Source organism: Cervus canadensis, chromosome 21 (assembly GCF_019320065.1).
Source record: "Cervus canadensis isolate Bull #8, Minnesota chromosome 21, ASM1932006v1, whole genome shotgun sequence".
NCBI classification, from domain to species: Eukaryota; Metazoa; Chordata; class Mammalia; order Artiodactyla; family Cervidae; genus Cervus; species Cervus canadensis.
The window spans coordinates 13,897,790-13,921,192 of NC_057406.1; the positions used below are offsets into that span (position 1 = coordinate 13,897,790).

The window sequence follows — 23,403 nt, forward strand, 5'->3', positions numbered from 1 at the left end:
TCGGGGGCAGTGGACCTGAAACCTCATAACCACTTCATACTATTGTTATGTTCAAAATCCAGGTTCACCCAATAAAAATGTGAGAGTCCTTCCTGCCACACTCAAATACGAGGTTAGTCACCTCCCCTGTGACTTCCTCCTGACACTCTAACCTGCCCTATCCTTTGTGTCTGAAGTTGCTGCCACTCCTGGCAAAGGTGGCAGGGTGTGTCTGCCAGGAGACGCGCGCTGGCCCATCGAGAGAGACGAGGGCTCCCAGCAGATATGCACTTGATGCCAGAGAGAGGCAGGGCCGAGCTGGCTGCTCTCGAGGGGCTCAGCACCCCTCTCGGCCCGATGCATCGCTCCTGTGTCTGTTCTGATGTCCAAGCCCGCTGGGTGCACCGTGACCACAGGCCACTGTGTGCACAGCATTCTATGCTGACTGTGTGAGCACCTTCCTGCGTGCAGCTGGTCCTCCACATTACCCTGAGTGCTCGTTCCGACTCAGCTGGGCTGCACGCTGCCCGAGGACACGGTGTGCTAAGTGACTTCGTGTTCCTACCATCCAGTGAAAGGAAAGAAGGAAAAGAGAAAGGTCAGACAGGAAGGAAGAAAGGGAGAAAGGGGAGGCAGCAGGAAGGAAGGATAATAGCAGCGTGTATTTATAGAATGATGCTACACCAGGTCGTGTGCACTTTCTTATTTAATCCTCCAACTACTCGGTGAGGTAGATACTATTATTAATTTTTCCTAGCTTACAGATGAGGAAACATCCTTCCGAGGGTTGGGTAACACGCCCGGTGGAACAAGCCACGGCCACTGAATCGGGGAGGCGGTCTGTGAACAAGATTTGTTTAACTGAGTTCCCATCTCTGACGCCAGACTGTCCAGCTGTGTTCCCATCTCTGCGGCTAGACTGTCGCGCTGAGTAGAGTTTTGAGCACAGAGGAGCAGATAACTGGGAACCAGGACGTGACTCTAAAGAAAGAAAAAAGGAGAGTAGGAGAGAAGGCAGAAGAGAACACGGATGAAAGGGGAGATCTACAAACACAGATCTCACACCGGACCTGCGAGTGTGGTTTCTGCTTCATTCCTCGACATCTCCAGAAAGGAAGTATGTGCTTCCCGGTGATGTGTTCCAGGTTTCATTCTCCAAGTGCCAAACGCATCCTCAGAGAGCCCGTTCTGCCCGCCTGCCTGTGAGAGAAGACAGGCAGACAGCTGACTCTGGGTCTGTACCCCAAGTTAGCAAGTCCTGAACCACTGCTTGGGGAGGCGGGGTGGGAAATACAAGGCTCTCATGACATTCTCATCAGCCAATCAATACACAACCTTTCTTATGTTCATTTCTGTTTAAAGACACCTGATTTTAATAGATTGCTGACTCATTAACATTGAACTAGGACCAGCAGCACCATAACTATGCCTGGGCAGAGCTTGTACAAAGACCTGTATTTCCCCATAAGGCACATCACAGCCTCCTAGCACTGAGGAATCCTAGACGATCCTTCAGCATGACACTTGGGGGGTGTATTTTATTCTGTAAAATCGTCAACAAAACTGTCACAAATGTGGCAGGAAATAGACTGTGAAAAGGACACTTGGTTATGTCGGTGGAGCTGAAATCAGAAGGCAGAGGGTCACCCTGCCCTTCTCAGCGGGGAGTGTGCTCATCTGCTGGCTCAGTTTTCCACCGTTCTGCATGCGTGTGTGTGCATATGATGCCCAAAGTGGTGCCGAGGTCCCCCATTTCATCCTGAGGGTCAGTTACATCCAAGCAACTTGGAATTGATGAGGCTATTGCTTTTGCTTGGTGGCTAAGTCGTGTCTGACTCTTTGCAACGTCATGAACTGCAGCACGCCAGGCTTCCCTGTCCTTCACCATCTCCTGGAGTTTGCTCAAACTCATGTTCATTGAGTTGGTGATGCCATCCAACCATCTCATCCTCTGTCAGCCCCTTCTTCTCTGGGCCTCAATCTTTCCCAGCATCAGGGTCTTTCCCAGTGAGTTGGCTTTTCGAATCACATGGCCAAAGTATCGGAGCTTCAGCTTCAGTGTTGGTCCTTCCAATGAATATTCAAGGCTGATTTCCTTTAGAATTGACTAGTTTGATTTCCTTGCTGTTCAAGAGACTCAAGTCTTTCCAGTACCACAATTTGAAAGCGTCAATTCTACAGCACTAGCCTTCTTTATGGCAGATGCTTCCTTACTTTTGGGGTTACAAATAAATGTTAGCAAGTAGAAGAATTTGCAAATATGGAGGCCACGATGAATGAAGGAAGATTCACTGCAGGTAGTATTTAAGTTCGGCCAGTTCTCAGACTTGGACATTCCAGGAACTTGGTCCTCCTCTGGGAAAACAGGAAAGGCACAGAGACCTTGGGTGTATGGTAGTAACTGCAGCTGTATATATGAGGACATCACACACTTGTCCGGCAGGGACCCTCAAGGCCAGCCATCCATGTTGAGGCTTTAGCTGGGATTCTGTTCTGGTCATTAGAGATGGTCAGCAGCACAGATCCTAGAAAAGCCTACCAAGTCTTCTCACTTGAATCAAGTAGCTCCTCAAATCCATCGTCCTTGTATAGCTTTGTGGAGGCTGGATCTTGCTCAGCTCTGTGCCTGTGTGTGTGGAAGAAACTCAGCAAACACGGGCTGTGAACTGAATGAGGCTCGGCTGGATCTGCCCCCCACATTGCCTTATCCCGCCCTTTCCTTTGTAGAGTGCCCTTGAGGAAATATTTCTAAGTTTGAGGTTCCTAGAATTGGTAGTCCTTAAAGGTGTCTTAATGATGTCACTGAGCTACTGAAAAAAAATCTTTCCCAAGATACATTTCACCAGGACGAGACTTCACAGGTGAACAGAAAATGGCAAGGATTTGTTTCTGATTTTGTGAACCTGCCAGGAATGACAGTGAGCATGGTATGCCATGATGCTGCGTACCGCTTGCTGATACCCATTCAATTTCACCTAAATGGGAAAACTCAATCCTGAAGGAAATCAACCCTGAATATTCATTGGAAGGACCGATGCTGAAGCTGAAGCTCCAATACTTTGGCCACCTGATGAGAAGAGCTGACTCACTGGAAAAGACTCTTAAGCTGGGAAAGATTGAGAGCGGGAGGAGGAAGGGGATGACAGAGGATGAGATGGTTGGATGGCATCATTGACTCAATGCATGTGAGTTTGAACAAACTCCGGGAGATACTGAAGGACAGGGAAGCCTGGCTGCAGTCCATGGGGTTGCAAAGAGTTGGACATGACTGAGCAAATGAAGAACAACAGCAACAGAAGAGATATCTTCACCTAGAAACTGAACAACAGGCCCCAGGAGCCACCCTTTCCGCTCTGCTTGTTCTTTCAGCAAAGCTCGGCTGATTCTTCCGAGGGCCTCTGAAACAGGCCTCTTCCCGTGAATCCATCTTTCCTTTGTGGAACATTTTTTTTCCTCCTTGTGAGACTCAGCCAGGATCCAACTGCAGTGACACAGATGGCGTGTGCTTTGCCAGGAGGAGATCAGCTCAGCCAGCGCCCAGGCAACCTAAGCTGTTTCCCTTCAAATTCCTCTTCGTGCCTCTCTCCAACTCGGGTCACACTGCCATGCTGCGGAACAGCTGGGGCCACCCTTCCCCACTGCAGCGAGGTTACAGCCTTGCTGGGTTTTGAGTAGGTGAGTGGGGGTAGGGGAGAGGGCAGTGGGGACCAGAGACTTCAGGCTCAGTGCCACCTCGTCTCCAGAGCGTGCTTTTAAAGCCTCGAGGACCTCATCATCTGTCTTTGGGATCCTCAACCGTTTGTACCAGTTGAGACCCCAATGCTCACCGAGATGGTCTTTGCCACCGCCCCACGGTCTGCACTGAGGCTCCCGGGTCTGCACAACATCCCCTAAAGGCCCTTGCGGTCAGTTTGTTTCTCCTAGTTTCCGGTGGTGTTGCACCGCTTCCCTTCACTCCACCCCTGCTCCCGTCTGGACCATCATACGGTGGGCGCTCTTCCTCTTCTCAGCCTGCCAAGTAGCCGCCTTCTCATCATTGATGGAGTGTCTGAAACCACTCCCATCCAAGAAGCCTTCAGGAACACGCGGGGTACAATCTTCATCTCATTCTTGTCGGTCCAAACACCACACCACAGGCTTCCTCATCTACTGCTGCACTAAAATCTCCACCATTCAGTACTTTTAACTACACACTTGCTACCAGCTTAGTGCTCGGTGTGTGTTTCTAAGAATGGAACTCTGCTCAATGTTATGTGGCAGCCTGGATGGGAGGGGAGTTTGGGGGAGAATGGATACATGTGTATGTATGGCTGAGTCACCCTGCTATCCACCTGAAATTACCACAACATTGCTAATCCGCTATACCCCAATACAAACTATAAAGTTAAAAAAAAAAAATGGTATGGAGCATCACTGCTGGATGTTTCCAATCTTGGCTGGTGTCTAGTTGCTAAGTCGTGTCTGACTCTTTGTGACCTCGTGGACTGCATGGACTGCAGCCCACCATAGAAGCTTGCATCTGCTAATCCCAAACAATTTATTGAATAGGCATAAATTTTAACTTTTTGGTTTTTGGATGCAGACCATTTTTAGTCTTTATTGAATCTGCTACAATATTGCTTCTGTTTTATGTCTTGGTTTTTTTGGTCACAAGGCACGTGGGATCTTTGCTCCTGACCAGGGATCGAACCTGTATGCCTTGCACTGGAAGGTGAAGTCTTAACCATCGGACCCCCAGAGAAGTCCTGGCATGAATGTTAACACCTTTTATTGATCCCACTACACCCACCTCCAATTTGACCTGACACAGTACGAACCCCAGCAGTCTCTGACCCCGTACTGTACATTCCATTTCCTACCTACCTTATTTTGTGTTACAATCAGTCGCGATGGTAGCATTTGTGCTTAGAAGACAATCTCTTGCTCCAAGGGCAGAACACCTCTTGGTGGGACCACCGGCCTCTTTGGAAAAGGGCTTGTAAAGTGATAGTGAGTCGTGGACCCAGCCTGGAATGGTGTTCTCCTTGGGGCTGTTATTGGACAGTTGCTGCCTTGAGTAGATAAAGACACTTTCTGTGTTATGAGAAAGCACTGTCTCTGCCAAACTGTTTCTGTAAGTGATATGTGTAGGCAAACCAGTAAGAGTGCTTTTTGTTTCTTGTGGCTTCCCAGATGGCGCTGGTGGTAAAGAACCCGCCTGCCGATGCAGGAGACGTAAGAGACGCATGTTCAGTCCCTGGGTGGGGAAGATTCCCTGGAGGAGGGCATGGCAACCCACTCCAGTGTTCTTGCCTGGAGTGTTCTAGCCTGTCAGGCTCTGCTGTCCACGAGATCACAAGGAGTAAGACATGACTCATGACTCACTAATAAGCCTTGTACCCGGGTATGATTCAAACTTTTGGAAAAGTCAAGTATTTCCATGAAATTGTAGTGAATAATCTCCTACATCAAATGCCCATGTGTGAAACAGAGAAAGTTTTAACCCACTAGTATTCACAGATAGGACAGCAGGGAAACAGTAGGGAAAAAAAAAACAAGACCTTCTTTTTCCCATGAACAGAGCTTAAGAATGAATGTATAAGTAAGGGGCTGATCACCAGACTGTACAAATCTGGGTTTTTGGAATGTTTAGCAGACATTTATCATGACTGGATTTGTGCCTTGGGTGACAAGTTCTCTTTCTGGGCATCTTTTGCTTGACAGGATCCCAGCATCATCTTCAGCGTGTTGGTCTGTGGGGGCTCAGTGCTTGGAGGTCAAGGTCAGTGTCGATGACACCCGGAAGATCTGGGGAAGCATGTTACTAAGTTGGTAAAACATCTCTTCAGAAATACTCTGTAAGAGGTAACAAAAAAAGAACAGTTTGCAATTGTTAAACTATCAGTGATTTTTAAAAAATGTTTTTACGTGTCTTAAAATACGGAAGTAACACAAGTAGTCCTCGACATAAAGTGGAATGTGAGAACCTCATCTTTGGGAACTGATTGAACTGCACGGCTCTGGGCAGGGGCGTTTCCGTGGCCCCAGTGTCTGAGAGCCCATGCTGTGTCCGTCAAGCAGTAAGCCTGATAACTAGAAAAAGCCCTCGATAATACTAGAGTAGTCAGAGATGAAAGTACCACTCATTGTGCGGAATTCTACACAGAAGGTAGAATCGTTTCCTGCTCATGTCCGCCTTTACAAACTCTTTAGATTCTATATAACATAAATGTGGGGGAAAAAAGGAAAGAAGAGTCAAGTTTCGCTTTGTGTTAATCAAAGAACCCTTGAGTGGTACACGCTAACATCTTCGACGGTAAACGGAGTGCCATGATGGCTCCAAACACTTCTCCCCCTAAAACACAGAAAGCTGTGAGCATTTTGGTATGTAGTGATGAGTTGAGGGCGGGGCTTCCCAGTGGCTCAGTGGTAAAGAACACCCCTGCCAATGCAGGGCTATCCAAGAGAGATACAACGGAGCCACAAATATAAGGCACATATGTAATTTTTAATTTTCTAGAAGTCACATTAAAAAAACATATCTCTCATAGTAAGTCTTCAGTCTAGTGTGCCTTTTACTCTTATGTACCTTACTCACTTTAGATCCATTTCAAATGTTAACTATAGTTGCTCCCATATAGTGGCTCCTATATTGGGCAGCACAAAAGAACCACCAAGTAACCTACAGATCTCCACTTAACAGCTGCTGGTCTTGGGACGATCTCCTTGCCTGGCCTGCCAGTTGATTTTGAACCTGATTCTGAACTATACATCAGTTTCAAATTATTGAAACTGGTAGCTCAATATAGCAATGTCTTCATTTTTAGTCACATTTCACACCTGATCCTCCTAAAAAACAACCATGTAGGTAGGCATGTTATATCAGTTTTACAAATTAGAAAAATCAGTTTTACAAATGGGACAGCTGCCACTCTGGTGAAATTGAGACAAAATTGAAGTCTCCTGACTTCTCACCAAGCTCTCTCTACTTAAGCGTCAACAGCACCACCTCATTTGTCAAAGTTGTAATTTTGCATCTATCTTTGAGACTATTTCCTACCCCCAATGCGGGTTCGATCCCTGAGTTGGGAAGATCCCCTGGAGTGGATACCCACTCCAGTATTCTTGCCTGGAGTGTCCCATGGACAGAGGAGCCTGGCAGGCTGGAGTCCATGGTGTCGTGAATAGTCAGACATGATTGGAGTTTAAACAACGACAATACTGTGTGCAGGGCAGTGTGCCTAGCCACGTCTGTGAGGAATACTATGCACAGCTGGACTGGGGTGACATCTACCCGGTAACACACCTGTGGCACCAGAAACTGCACTGTCCTAGAAATCCCTCCGTCCCATGAGGCCATTTCCATCATGAAACCTGGAACAGAGCAACAAACATGGCTGAATGATGAGTTCTGGGCTTCAAGCCTACCTGTCCTTTACTGAAAGTAAACTGGATGTTTACGGTCAGGCTACCTGTCTTCACGTTTTAGGTACCATACTTCCCCATGGGAGAGGCTAAGCCTGAGGGCCAGATACACTTCTGTAATCCTTAATTCTCCACACCAGCACGGTTTCACATAGTGCTGTCAAAACACTTGGAATGATTGTTTCTTGAGTTCTATTTTGTCTCCACACAACGAAGCCAAAACAGGTCATTAAAGATTCCTTAAACATGTGGTTCTATCTTCTTTTTGGGAAAATGAAAGATAGCTGAGAGTAAGTTCTATCAATGTTCAAATATCGCTGCATTTCAAGAGGGTTGGAAATGTCCCTGGAGGCCTAATGGTTAGGACTGGGTGCTTTTCACTGCTGCAGCCCAGGTTCAAGCTTGGTCGGGGAATGGAGATCTTACAAACGGCACAGCATGACCTGAAACAAAGACGAGGGCTAGAGATTTTATTTTGTGATTGGAAAAGGTTTAAAAAGCCCATTATGAAGGATTTGCTCATTAAACCATTTAACTGGGGCACCAGATGACGAAAGGAATGGCCACATTCTTTCACCAGGCTTGCTTGACTGTCAAGATTTTCGAGGGAGAAATACAGGTCCTTGTTGTTAAACACAAGGTTGGATCTTACCTTTGACGCACTTGAACACAAGTTCCGCTCTCCTTAAGCACCAGGGTATAGTCATTTCCTAAAACCAGAAACAGAACAAACCATGCTTTTGACAGAACTTGGTAGGAAAAAACACCTAACTAATCTGTGCTTTTCAAAGTGAAAATGACGGTCACCCTTGTGGAGGGACAGTGGAGAGAATGCGGGTTAAGTGGCTGGACGAGAGCCTGGGGTGGCTTCTGGGGTGCTGGCTGGTGACGTTCTGCTTCATCACCTGGGTGTCGGTGGTCAGCCGGGGAACGTGGGAGCTGTGTGTTTCGGTGTGCTTTTCCCGAGGTGTATTATATGCTAACAAAGGTTAAAAGGGCTCCCAGGGCAGCTCAGTGGTGAAGAATCCACCTGCCAATGCATGATACGTGGGTTTTCGATCCCTGGGTTGGGAAGATCCCCTGGAGAAAGAAATGGCAACCCACTCCAGTATTCTTGCCTGGAAAACCCCATGGACAGAGGAGCCTGGTGGGCTAGAGTACAGGGGGTCATAAGAGAATCAGACGTGGCTGAGTGACTAAACAGAAAGGTTAAAAACAACAACATCTGTGTCGACCACAACCATTACAACTAAAACCTGCTGAGTCCCAAACGAGTCAACAAGTTCACAGCACAAACAAGAGGAAAAGCCAGGAACTTGGGGTTCGTGACCTGCAGGTTCACTCCCCATCTGTCAGGTTAGACTGATTCCAGGATGACACTGTCTTCAGAGCATGAAGATCTACAGGGATAGAACTGGGAAGAGCAGGATATCTTCCTTCTGGCCAATGGATTATTTAAAAAGAAAATTGCAATTCAGGGAGGTCTCCGGGAGGGGGGTTCAGGATGGGGAGCAGATGCATACCCGTGGCTGATTCATGTCAATGTACGGCAAAAGCACTACAACACTGTAAAGTAATTAGCATCCAATTAAAATGAATAAATTTATTAAAAAAAATTAATAAAAATTGCAAGTCATTTTATCAACCCCAGGACAGGACCATGCCAACAGTGGTGTCAGCTCACACGCGCTGCAGTGTGGGCACCGAGTGTGTGGCAGTCTGTCTGTTACAGGAAGAAAACAAGAGACGAAACGCGGTGGGACCCTTGTGTGAAAGCTAAGACAAACACCGCCTCTTTATCCTGGGCAGTGTCGTCTGAGTTTGCAGGACAGACTCTGTGACCTGAATGGATGTTTAAATACGACCGATGGGAGGAGCGTGGCTTGATTTACTCTTGTGAATTAAAATGGGACTCTGGATGCAGACTTAATGTTCTGCAGCTGGCCGTCCCGATTTAAAACATGTAACTTCTGTGACACTGTGGGAGAGGGCACGCTGCTAGTGTCAGATGTCTGGGAGTGAAGCCGAACTTGGTGACTTTTGGAAATGCTGCTTTTGAGGTTGTTTCCCACCTACATAGAACCATTTTTATAAACTGGTTAACCAGGAGTCCAGCTGCAGGCATGTCCGGATACTTCCGTGGGGCCGGACCTCGTCACAAACTTTCTTTGTTTCTCCCCAAAGACTCTGCTATAGATGGGCTGGTTTGTGATGAGAAGGATGGCTAAAAGTTCCTCGTGGGACTGAAACTTTATAAAGTGACAGTGGAAGAAAAGAAAACAACAAAACTTGTTGGTCAGTCACTTCTACTGCCATATGAGGTATGACTGAGGCTGACAGGCTAAGAACACTGATGCTCCTCTCATTAAACGGAGCCAGAGTTCTCTTAATCAGAAGGGCGTGTGTCTGGTATAAAACACAGACGGATGGTCAGTGGGAAATCATTTAAATCACCTTGTCTTACATGGACTTGAGCTGTGTGTGTGTTTATACAGAGAACTGCAATTAAAGTGAGGCCTCCTGAATATGATGAGTCTAAGCGGGGACTCAGTCACTCTGAAAAGTACAACATAAAATCTTCTGCACTGAGTTTTTTGGTAAGAGGGTTTACACACATCTGGTAAATAGCTACTCTGGTAAATAACTTTCAATAATCAAGGAGCGAATGCCCTTCCTTTCACAATCTGTCCTTGCCGGCTAGTCATTTTGCTTTTTAAAGAATGCCACTCAAAACCAGCACCACCATGCTGCTGGAACGGGTCCTTCACCCCGTTGGCCACTGGCTCTCCAGGAAGGACCAGCCGGCACCTGTTTGCTTTGAGGCTGTTTTGCTCCTCCAGACTCTCTAACTAAAGTTGGATTTAACCTCTGTATTATTTCCACAACTTATCCCCTCTAACCAGCTTTCATGGAGGGGAGAGAAGAAAGCCATGAGAGAAAGCAGACATGGGAGGATTTATAGCAAAAGGAGTGGACGATTGTGCCACATTTTAGCTACAGAAGCCAGTGTGCATTATAGCAACAGTGTCCTTGACCAACTGGTTAAAGGAGGCTGGCTTCTTCCTGCCAATGAGCAAGCATCTCTTTCTATTGCCTATTAATGCCTACTCAGAGGATGCTAAATAATTTTAATGGTTATCCAAGCCAATACAAATGCAGAGGTAAACCTAATGCTACCTAAAGACAAAAACTGAGAAGTTGGCGGGGGTGGGGGGAGGGAAGGGGAGGATTAGAGGCACGTGTCTCACCCAAAGCTAAAGTTAAGTTTGACGTTCTAGTTTGCCTACCCTAAGAGAATGCTGTAACTCTCTGAACATATGTGGCTCGGGATTATTCACTGCCTTGTATGACATGTCACTCGATTGTATTAACCAGATAGGAGATGTAAAGGTTCATTAAAAACGAAAAGTGCTTTTCAAATGTAAAGTGGATGATGCTTATTCTGGTGTTGCCACATTCTCAAACGCTGGCACTGTTCCCACCTGCTTACCTCTGACATATCATGCACCAGCAGGAGGGGAATACTGACGGTCGTGATGTCGTGGGTACAGCAAACCTTGAGGATGTTTCGGAGCCCCATGATGGCAGGGTCCCGAGCAGTGATGTTTCCTGATTTCACGTTGTCATCCACACAAAGGTGGAAAGCGACATGTATTTCTGAGAGGTTAGAGTGCCGCGTGATGTAAAATTCTCCTATGAACAGCAGATAACAATCATGACTTTCAGAAACACAAAGCACGTTCACTAGTGGGCTTCAGAGACGACTGTGATGGGCAGTCAATGTGCTGAACCAGCAGAGGAGTTTATCAGGGACCTGTGTGGAACTCAGGAAGCAAATAGGATTCAGTTCAGTTCAGTTCCGTCACTCAGTCATGTCTGACTCTTTGCGACCCCATGAATTGCAGCACGCCAGGCCTCCCTGCCCATCACCAACTCCCGGAGTTTACCCAAACTCATGTCCATCGAGTCAGTGATGCCATCCAGCCATCTCATCCTCTGTCGTCCCCTTCTCCTCCTGCCCCCAATTCCTCCCAGCATCAGGGTCTTTTCCAATGAGTCAACTCGTCACATGAGGTGGCCAAAATATTGGAGTAGCACTACTTAATTCTTGGAAAGGTGATGGAAAAGAGAGGAGATGGCCGAATTCATCTTAGGTTCATAAATTGGTATGAAGAGACCACCAAGCAGTAAAGTAAATCAAATGAGTGCTCATCATCACAATTTTGATATAAATACTCAAAGCGCTCTAATTCACTCAAAATTAACATGTCAAGACAGGCTACTTGAAGACCTGTCTTCCCCACACCCTGCATCTGCTCCTCTCCATCTCAGTTTAGGGGCCCAGTTTCCTTCCATTAGCTGCAAGGACAGAAACACACCAGTTGGCCTTCATTACTTTCTTTTTCTCAGGACATATGCCCCCATCCAATTCGCCACCAACTATTTTCAGTGTTGTTGTTTAGTCGCTAAGTTGTGTCCAACTCTCTGTGACCCCATGGACTGCAGCACGGCAGGCCTCCCTGTCTTCCACCATCCCCTGGAGTTTGCTCAAAGTCATGTCCATTGAGTCCATGGTGCTATCTCATCATCTCATCCTCTGCCACCCCCTTCTCCTTTTGCCTTCAATCTTTCCCAGCATCAGGGTCTTTTCCAATGAGTTGGCTCTTCCCATCAGGTATCCAAAGTACTGGAGCTTCAGCATCAGTCCTTCCAATGAATATTCAGGGTTCATTTCCATTAAGATTGACTGGTTAGATCTCCTTGCTGTCCAAGGGACTCTCAAGAGTCTTCTCCAACACCACAATTTGAAAGCATCAATTCTTTGGTGCTCAGCCTTCTTCATGGTCCAACTCTCACATCTGTACATGACTATTGGAAAAATCATAGCTTTATCTATATGGGCCTCGGTCAGCAGGGTGATGTCTCTGCTTTTTAATACACTGTCTAGGTTTGTCACAGCTTTCCTTCCAAGGAGCAAGCGTTTTATTTCATGGCTGTAGTCACTGCCCACAGAGAATTGGGAGGCCAAGAAAATAAAATCTGTCACTGCTTCCATTTTTTCTCCTTCTATTTGCCATGAAGGCCACCTCAACTATCTCAAGTCTGAACACTCCATTTTTATTGCTATCACCCTAGTTCACAATACCATCTTATCACCTAGGTTTCAGCAACAGCCTCCAAATTAACCTCTCTGTTCCCATTCTTGCCCACCAACAGATCATATCCACACGTACAGTTAAAATGATTTTAAGTATAGATCAGATTACATAACTCTCCCACTTAATATGGTCCAAAAGGCTCACATGACACTCAGGAAAAAAACCCAAACTCCATCCTCTTGTCACACCCTCTCCTCCTGCCCCAGCCACACGGCCTTCCTTAAGGTCTTCAAATACACCAGCCTTGTTCCTGATCCAGGGCTGCTTCCTGAGGGCCCTTCCCCCATGGCTCCTGTCCAGATGACTGCTTTTCACCAATCATGTCTCAGAACGAAAGTCACCTCCTCCCAGAAGTCTTCCTTGATTGACCCATCTGATTGATGTAGGACTCCCTCACCCCTCACTCATTCTCTTTCACATTGTTCTGTTTTATCTTCTCCTCAGCACTGAAATTCTTTTGTTATCTGTTTATGAGGTTGTTTTAAAGAGTGCACCACTGTTTACATGCCGTGACTGTAAGGACTTTTGTCTCTCTCGTTTACCGTGCTGTCTGCAGCTCATGAAACTATAGGACCTGGTACACAGAAGGTACCTGGTAAGCTTTGGTTTGCTGAATGGGAATCAAACGTTTTCAACCAAAAGCTTGTTTTATCAAGCCTTAACATCCAGGCTTTCTACAATCACTCCATTTCCTAGGTAGCCATGCCAGCCACTGGCTTTTATATTCGGCAGTTTCTGTCAATGTAAACAAACAGAAAGCATATAAAAATATGTTTTTTTTAAAAATATGTTTTTATAAACACACCTGCCTCACTGGAAATTCTGAGATGTTCTTCGAGGAAAATCCTGCTGTTATAAAACCTAGTCTTCCATCACTAACCCACGTCCCCACAAATTCCGCTCATCCTGGCCTCAAGGTCCTTATCTTAGGATTTTACTTTATATTTACTTATAAACACAGAGTATGTTTAAAGCACTTAACACACACTGGCACAGTGTTTAACCATTTCCAGTTACAAGTGTACATAAGTTGTGTCACTGATAGGCCCTAGTCAAAAGTCTGTTTTTTTTTTTCTTTGACTTATGATATAAGAACTAGATAAGCCATAAAAGAAATTAAAGAAAGGCCGGTGACAGGCCAAACTAGACAAAAGAAACATTAAAAGAAAAAAACTTGTCTGGCAAGAAGTGGTATGGCTGCCATTTCCCTGGCAGGCAACATGAGACGCAGACTGCTTATCAGAAACCGGGCAGGTGCCATGAAGCCTCACCTTTCGAGCTCTGGCTGATGGCTTAGGTGATGAGAGTCACCATGTTGAACCTGGGCCACGGCCAGCATGGGGGCTGATGACTTAGTGCACAAGTCAGGTGTTCCTAATCCCCAAGCCGGCACTGCTTCATCTGACCTCAGACAACTTGTCCTGGGCCTCGTTTTACCCGTGAGGAACAATGGGGGTCTCGGAGCTGGCAGCGGTGATTGAAATAACAGAAGATGGTAGGAAAAGGGACCAGACTGTGTGTTAAGAAGATCTGGCGTCTAGTACTGACTGATTGAGTGATCTTGGGCAAATCAATTCAATTTATGGATCCTCTGTACTTCATGAATTAGATGGGAAAAATAACGCCTGACTGCTTTCCTTACAAAGCTGTTTTAAGAATTAAAGAAGCTGATGTTTAATTCTTAAGATGATACAAGCTACAGGTAATTAAATAACAACAAAGCAAACTCACTGGTTAAAAGAGACATAAATCAAACTCTTTCTCTGTAACTTTGAAATCTAGAAGCATTTTGTGATCTGGACCCTTCTAATCTCCTGTATCCTTCCTGGCTAGGCTGGCAAGCTTTCCCCAAACGGAAACTCAGAAGCTACCAGCATAGCTCACTGAACCCTTACGACTCCTTCTCTGATGCTGACTTATGGCACAGTCTCCTGATTTACTAGTAATAGACAGATTCTCACCTACAGGCTTTCTCCAAGAGGGACCAAGAGGGAAAACACACACAGCAAAAAAGAGTTAAGTTTAAAAAAATCAGACATCTGTACCTCCAGAACAGATAAGGGTGACACATTTTAAGAAAGCCACTAAATATAGATGATTTAAATTATGGATCTACAAAGAGATAAGATAAATCCTGTCTCAATGAAGGTATTTTTAGACAGAGAGGAGGACGGTTTCCTGCTCCACAAAGTGGAGAACTGCCACGTGGTGACGCAATCCCTGCCACTTAGCATCACCCACCGGGGTGGGCTGTCTGAGGTGGGCGCGCACCCGGAAGCCGACGACCACAGCTAGCTGGCCAGGAGGGTAGTGAGCACCAGGATTACGTGGAATGTGGCCTCGGCATCGAAAATCTGGGGAAGGAAATGGGGCCAGACAACCTTGGTTGTTTCTGTACCTGTGACATGTGGTTGAAGAAACTTGACACAATGTCTGCAAAGGGGCCTTCCTGTTGTGACCTGTCATACAAACACTGCTGAGGGTCATCCGAGGGCATTCAGTCTGGAAGAGCATCAAGGGCCTGAACTTCAGTTGATAAGCAATATTCCCAAGAGATACGGGAGATTTAAAGAAAGGGAAAACAGGAAAATTTATGGGGAAATGGCAATAAAAAAGATTCTAAATCAGATGACCTGCATTCTTCCCACGTATTCAATTATTTACATCTCTATTTACTGTTGTTTATATATCAGAAGAAAGATGATTTATTGGCTCATTTAAGAAACTAAGAAACAATGTGTGAAGTAGCAAATAATAATAAAAACTTATGCAACGGCTTGAGGAATTTTTCTTATATGCATCTGGGAAAACTCAGGGCTGGTATAAGAATAAGGATTTAGTTGCTGGACACTGTGACAGTGTATTTACAGAGATACAAAGTTCTAAGGTGATACACTTGACAAACTGTATAATGTACACCAAAAGAACTTGTGTTTCAAATCTATGATTTCAATGCTTGTGATTATAAGAAAACTGCAAGTGAAATAATACTCACCAGGTAAAATATTTAAATAGTTTCTATCTGCAGTTTTAGTCTTATCATCACTTCCTCCATTTCGGCTTCCAGAATCTATTCATAAGATAATGCAACGTGAGAGAATATAGTTAATGTATGAGAACACACTACTACTGTCCCCCCAAAACCACAACAATAGCAAACATTTACTAAGGATCTCTAGGTATCAGGTGGTCTGATACATGCTTTATATGGATGGTCTCTCTTAATTCTTACAAAACTCCTCTAACCACAACACTGTACCCTTTTCACCTTATATGTGAGCACAGAGTCTTAGATGGGTTAATTCATTTAAGGAAGGAGGCACGGGTAAGTGGCAGAATCAGGTCTGGAACTCACACACTCAGATTCCAAATTCTGTGGTTTTGACCACAAGAGACTTGCCAAGGCCCTGTTTTCATCTGGGCGGTTCCGGGCGCTAAGTTAACGACACATAAAGTAACTTCATTAGGCGGCTGTGGGGTGGCCATCTCTATTTTTAGAATCTGAGTCACTGTTGAGGATATAACTTGTTCAGGACGACAGGCTAATGGTTAGTAGCACCAGGAATCATTTGATATTCAGCCCATCCTTGAAATCTGTCACTTCTTATCTGACACTGTATACAATTTCTTCCAAATAGATACTTGAGATTCCATTTCAAATGGAGTCTTCTTTTCCCCCCAGATATTCAATAGTTTTTCTTTCTTTTTAGAAGGCATGACATTACTTTGAAGGATAAATGTTGGTAAAATAAAATATAGCACATTTGATTATTCATTATTATGGCTGAACACATGATTTTACATGTGTACATATATTTTTAATAGAAGATACATCTGAATTTTATAAGAATCCTAAGAGAACTGAAAAACGCAGCATGAGTATTATTAGCATAGCTATCTTTAAGAAACTATATCTATACAAATTAAATATAAAACTATATTGCAATGGCCTTCAATATCAGAAAATCACTTGAAAACAGTCAGAACTTCAAATGAGTAAACTGAAACTACCAAGGGAGTATTATAGTTTTTAAAAAAGTTTTGAATAAAAGTAACGCAGTGTTTTACCCACTGACTACTTTGAGTAATTGATTTATAACACTGTACCTGGTAAACACATATATTTTATAAACAAACTGAGGGAGGGAGAGGCATAGACATAAGGCTCTGTGTTGCCAGAATCCACATTTAATACAATAATCTGATTCTCATACAGACCCATGAAATTGATAGGCTCTGAATAAATGGCTGCTGACAGCACAGAAAACAAAAAAAACAGTAACTGGGGACTCTTTAATTTTGTTCACATGCAATCTGAAACTGACAAAATCCTTCCTAAGAAACAAAAAAAGAACAGTTTATAGCCTACCCCGCTTTCCAGGTTTCAAAGGTCATACCCTGTAACACTAAAGAAGATGGTTATTTTTAAAAATGGGTGTAAAATATGTACAAAAATGAAACTGCTTTTGGCTTATCATGAACCATGGAAACACAAAGATGCTGATATAAAAAATACAGAAAAATAATGGAGTGTCTTAGAATAGACAGACTTGTGTACCAGGATGCAAACGTGCAGAACAAACACATGGGCATGTCTCAGAAAAGGGAGAGACAGGGAAAGCATTTTGGCAACTCTTCTATAACACCACGCGGGCTCCTCTAAGAAAGGAGTCTTTTATAAACCTACTTGTTTCACTGACTCACTTAAACCACAAAATAGCTGCCTGAACAAGAACAAAATACTACCATGATGTACACACGGTGCCCTAACCATGTGGTTTAGAAACTTTCCGTCCCCACACACTTTCTAACCTCTCGTAAATAACTCAGCACCCTCCGCCTTCTCCTACACTGTCGTGATCTCCGTCTTCATTCTTTTAGTCACTACTGAGAATAATAGCTGAACATCTCTGATCCCATCCGTGCCCCTCTGAGTGAGATGGAGGCAGGAGTCAGCAGAAGAATAAGAGGATGCACTGGAATTTGCCTGAAGGTCCTTGTTGGGGTACACTTCCACGCTGATTTCCTAGACTCAGCCGGGGTCTGTTGTGAGTGACGAGCATTGCCAGAGCAAAGCCACGGTTACCCAGACTGGAAATACAAACTGGTGGGGTCACGGTGCAGAGTAACTGCTCACATTATCAGAAGTACAATTGCCTATGCCCTTTAGCTCAGGAATGTCTCTTTAGGACTCTGTTTCACAGATATGCACACTCATGCAAGATGATATATGTGTAAGGTTATTCATGTATTATTACTTAGAAGAGCAAAACTCTGGAACAGATGACATGCCCATTAACAGGGAACTGATCATTAAGGGAAATCCTGCAGTGGACCCTATCCAGCAGTAACAGGCTCTAAGGATGCTCTGTCTGTAGAGACGTGGAAGGATGCCCAAGATAAACTATTCGGTGGGAAAAAAGCAGAGGACAAAAGAGTGTGCAGAGGAAGCTGCATTTGCATGAAGCAGGAAAATCTGTAAATACACACAGACATGTGCTCACACACACGTTCATAAACGCGTGCCTGGAAGGTACATGAGACACAGCACTGGCTGCCCCAGGAGCAGGAAACCGGATGGCTGGTGGACAGAGTCACAGAGTCTCTCACCGTGTGCTCTTTTGTACAGTTTGAATTGTGAATCTTGAGGTGGTACTAGTGGTAAGGAACCCCTACCAAAGAGGAGACATAGGAGATGTGGTTTCGATCCCTGGATTGGGAAGATCCCCTGGAAGAGGGCATGTCTGTAGTCCCCATAGGCTATAGTCCATGGGGTCGCAAAGAGTCGGACATGACTGAAGCGACTTAGCAAGTACAAGACTTATCTTTACCTATTTCAGCAACGATTACAACAAAAAAAACGTTTTTTTTTTTAAGTCTACTGAATAAACTTGGACACTATTATGAATGCTAATCAAGTTGATTCTAGAGAACTGCCTTCTATCATCAGAACAGGAGGAATTCTTCAACATACATGGGAGAGAGAATAAAGTCACCAAGCAAAGGTATAGCAGTGTCTCTACTATAAAAAACAAAACCCGTGAGCCCAAAGCACCAGAAAACTCTAAGGGTTTCTCTGAAACACTGCAGCTGCAAAACAAACAAATAAGACAGACAACCAAAGCACCAGAAGCAGATTTAAAAGTTTGACCAACTATTTAAAAACGTTCCGTTATTTTATTTCTTGGGCAAGACATCAAGTTTCTATAAGAAATAATAAAACACTGAGTATGTTCTCAAGCCATATAAGAGCATATATTGTAATTTTAAGCTTGTGACATACTATGAAATATCAGAAAAATAAGAAAAATACACCTCATGTATACTCTTGAATGAATATTACCCTTATATATTTAGCTCCTAACTAAACAAACTTATGGCACCAATTTACTTTTTAAAGAGATTCCTTTTTAAACTTTCATTTTTCAATTAAAGGTAGCAGAATTACTCTGTAACTTGAGCTAGAGTATCTTCTTTTATGTCTCCCCTGTCTTTTCAAAGGTCTTCTTACACATAATTAGAAATCACTAAACAGAGACACCATGAACTTTTTCCATAGCTTTTAAACCATCTTCCAGTAAATTTCCTATAAGGATGTTTAGATTGTGGATAAATATAGAAAAAGCAGGATATAGTTCTAAACATAGTAATTTTTAAAAAGAACAACCAAAACCAGTTCTTGTAACTGACTTCATGCTACCTAAGTGGATCAAAGATGGAACATATAAGAAGTGTATATTTCGGGCTGTTTACCCTATGATTTCAATGTCCTTTACAGTACTAATTATATCCATTGTAGAGATACAGAACTTGAAGAAAAGGATCCCAACTTTTCACTGAGTGCCTACTTCAAGTACAACTACAGAATCAAAATTTAAAAAGTTTTTCTAAGGATCTTGAACAAAATCAGGCAGAAAAGAAAATTAAGAACAGAATTCAAGCTTCTAAAGACTTTGAAATTTGTTCTTAATTTCTTTCTTCCACCTTCTCACCAGTACAACTTTCTCTATTTCAGGCGGCCAGGATGCTAGGAGAGTGCTTAGAGACAGAACATCCTCAAAGTGAAATTTTTTTAAAATCTGAGTTTCACTGACCATGAGATTCTTTCAACTTGCTCCTGCGCTGGGTTCTTGCATAAAGTACCACCTGCTGGACAACCTCCAGCTGCTCTTCAATCCGAGGGAAATGAAAGTCAGTGCACTCTTGGCAAACCGTGGCGAAATCTAAGGGACCCAACACAGTTAACGAACTTGCAAAGGTGAAGTATCAGATCGTTAGTGTTTACTTTAGAGAGATCCAGCAGAAATGGAACACAGTATTCCCAAGGACGTCATCTCATACTTGTCCTCTCTATATTTGTGTCTTAGTAAGTTAAGGGACAACAATTTGGTTTTGATCAGAAACTCACTTTCTCAATGGCTCAAAAGAATACATAATTAATAGGCAAGGAAATTTTAATATAAGTCCAAACCTTCTTTAAACAGTAGATACTTTGAGCATAATCCAGTCCCCAAAGGTGCTAAAAAATCAAGTTCTTACACTTATGATAGAAAATAAAATATTCAAGCATCTTAAAAGCAGTTCCACACTTCAACGCACTTTCTATGTCAAACTCTTAAAACATCATCAGAAAAAATGACCTGTACTAAGAGGGAAGGCAGAATTCAACCTGGCATTTTTAAGAGATAGATTATTTAAAAATATAAAGAAAAAACATGACAAATGGACGAACTAAAATTCATTCAGGATCTGCTTCTAAACTGAAAAACGTATTCATGCCTTGATCATTCTTTTTGTGATACCTTGGAAAAGGATCCTTAGAAGTGGGATCTAGGGTAGGATTTTAAGAAAAATGCAATACCCTGAAGCACCCCATGGGTGGCAAAGTATGAAACAAATCTCACACGACCACTTCTGCGTCTGTGTGCCGTCAGGACTACCTGAAGACTGGGGTGACTCAAGCTTTTTTCAGTTCTTTTCCTCTACCTGCTTTCTCGTTCAAATGGCATTAAATGGAGAACTCTGAGGGCGTTAACTGTGCGTAATGTTAACTTACCTCTCTTAATGCCACTGTAGGAATTGATTCGATTATCGACCAGCAACACCAGGCCACAAAGGGACGTGGAGTAGAGCGACAACGCCGTCTGCAGTCGGTGGAGCTTCACGCCGCTTCGCTGGTTCCTCTTGTGCTTACAGAAGTCCAGCATGTCTGCTCTCAGCAACCTCAGGTTATGCATGGTCTTCAACTGGGCCCCTGGGGGAAGGCAGCAGGCCCAGAAAGATACTTAGACAGCTGTGGAAAGCCAGCAGAACACGAGGCAAGTCTCTGTGGCAGGAATCCCAGTAAATCTGCGCTATGTATACTTTAAGATGGGCTTTTCAATCTTCTGTTTTGCTGTTGTTTACTTGCTGAGTCGTGCCCCACACTTTGCGAACCTATGGACTGTAGCCCACCAGGCTCCTCTGTCCATGGTGATTCTCCAGGCAAGAATACTGGAGGGGGTTGCCATTTCCTCCTCCAGGGGATCTTCCTGACCCAGGGATTGAACTTGTATCTCCTGCTCTGGCAGGTAGGTCCTTTACCACTGAGCCACTGAGGATGCTTATGTTCTATTTTAATCATGTTCTATTTTAATAACTATTAATATCTCATCTTTGCACTTGAAAAAGATAATAGATGAGCTAAAATAGAAAACTTACAGCCAAGAAACACAGGCCTTCTTGGAGAAGAACCTAATTTTTCATTTTAAAAGTGAAGTGGAAGTCACTCAGTTGTGTCTTGACTCTTGGCGACCCCATGGACTGTGGCCTACCAGCCTTCTCTGTCCATGGGATTTCCCAGGCAAGAACACTGGAATGGGTTGCCATTTCCTTCTCCAGGGGATCCTCCAACCCAGAGATCAAACCCAGGTCTTCTGCATTGCAAGTGGATTCTTTACTGTCTGAGCCATCAGGGAAGCCTTTCATTTTAAAAAGAACCTGGATATATTCTACTTATATGCTAAGGATTTTTCTCTTAAAAACATTAAAAAAGTTTCACCGGTTACAAAGTGGTGACTGTAAAAAATTAACACACTTACCTAAGTGAATGGTAAAACTTTCTTCTAACTTCCTCTGCTCCTCATAAACCCTTCCATTTGCTTCAGTGGATTCTCTGAACTGACTTGGCTGAACTTTAATTTCCTCGCTGCAATTGAAAAAATTATTGATATGCTTTTTTTTGGTAGGCTTGTCAAGAAATTTTCCTATAGGAAAGAAAGCTTTACAGTGAAATGAAAATGAAAGTCACTCAGTCCTGTCTGACTCTTTGCGACCCCATGGACTGTAGCCCACGAGGCTCCTCTCTGTTCATGGGATTCTCCAGGCAAGAATACTAAAGTGGGTTGTCATTTCCTACTCCAGGGGATCTTCCCAACCCAGGGATCAAACCCGGGTCTCTTGCATTGCAGGCAGAGTCTTTACCATCTGAGCCACCAGGGGATGAAACTAATTGTTGAAAGTAGCACTTAATTTATTCCTAAATTTATCCTTTATCCATGCGGCAAGGAAGACAAGCACTTATAAAATTCCCACTTATTCTTCCATTTCTTTGGTTCTTTCTTTCAGTCAGTGAGGCATATTTTTTTAGTTATTACAATATCAATTCCTATGTCACTATGTAATATTTCTTAGTAGCCTAGGGAATGATTAAATAGTGACTAACATTACTTTAGAATGTTTAAAATGACATTAAAAAACATTAATATATCCTTATATCAGGTGGCATCAGTGAAACTAGAGAATAAATGAAGTGAGAAAAATGAAAATTAAAAACAAAAAAGTCAAATAAAAGAAAGAATTAAAAAAGAAGAAAGTTCATTTTGACATATTCATATCCTTTTTTAAAAAACCATTTCCTATTTTTTCACTGCCAATAGTCTTGCATTAAAAAACTTCTCTCAGCTCTGATCTGCCCTTGCACTTCCTGAAAATATTTCCGTGGAGGCATCAGAATTGTACAACTATTCAATTCACATATTACAGTGAGCTGAAGATGATGCAAATCTGTAATAGTTATCTATTCCCCTGACTAGATTTTTGCAATAAACCCAAACAATCTTATTTACGTCACTGATGGACTTCATTAGCAAATATAGCCAATTTCAACCCCCAAATTCATACAGATTTACACTAATAAAATATCATCTTAGGATTCAGGAAGCCACCAAAGAAAGTTGTTCCCGTTCTAATAACAAGAAAAGCCGGGATAATCTATATGGTCATAACTGTTCTGAAGCTCATCAGAGATCTGAGGTAACAAGGTGACCAAGAAATTAAATTCTTAAGTGTGACATGCCCATCCCAGGGGAGACAGGACACACGGTTTTCGGTTTTGGCAGAGCATCGTAGAAATGAAATGCTGTAAAGTATGTAAGAAGGTAAGAAGAAATCAGCTAAAATGTTAACACATTCTTCAAGGTCAAGTATGGGGTGGCATGTACATTTAGGACAGCGATGGCTGTTACATGCTCTTGCAAACTCTTTCCCACCAGCCTCCACCGAGTGCTTCCAGGAAAGGCCTGGGGGTGGGGCAGGAGAAGACAGCCCACCGGGCGGCATGGATAGATGTGCTAAGGAGGCCCCAAGCCCTCAGCCCAGATCTGCAGGGCTTGCCCAAGACCATGCAACCTGCCTCCCACCCTCCATGAGGAGCCTGGCGCCAAACAACAAACAAGGTCCGTCTGTTGCCGGGGGCAGAGCAGCGGCACACACGGGGACCGCCTGCTGCGGAACAGGCCCTCAAAGGCTACTGACAGCTGAGGGTGGGGCAGGATGGCAGAGGAGAACCGTCTAGAAACCAGAGCCCCACTCTCAGCACAAA

The 23,403-nt window shown here is 43.8% G+C and overlaps 1 protein-coding gene across 5 annotated transcripts in view; it reads right to left on the reverse strand.

Moving 5' to 3' along the window:
* Positions 1–5,452: 5,452 nt before the first annotated feature.
* C21H12orf4 (chromosome 21 C12orf4 homolog) overlaps positions 5,453–23,403 on the reverse strand; it is a 37,152-nt gene continuing 19,201 nt past the window's right edge. For all 5 annotated transcript variants that reach the window (XM_043440522.1, XM_043440524.1, XM_043440523.1 and 2 more), the window contains 8 exons: positions 21,623–21,729; positions 20,599–20,796; positions 19,637–19,765; positions 15,538–15,612; positions 10,874–11,076; positions 8,036–8,093; positions 7,265–7,332; positions 5,453–5,814 (listed from right to left, as the gene is read on the reverse strand). In XM_043440522.1, the coding sequence (XP_043296457.1) occupies positions 5,722–5,814; positions 7,265–7,332; positions 8,036–8,093; positions 10,874–11,076; positions 15,538–15,612; positions 19,637–19,765; positions 20,599–20,796; positions 21,623–21,729 (931 nt within the window). In that variant the 3' untranslated portion in view covers positions 5,453–5,721. The remainder of the gene's footprint in view (positions 5,815–7,264; positions 7,333–8,035; positions 8,094–10,873; positions 11,077–15,537; positions 15,613–19,636; positions 19,766–20,598; positions 20,797–21,622; positions 21,730–23,403) is intronic.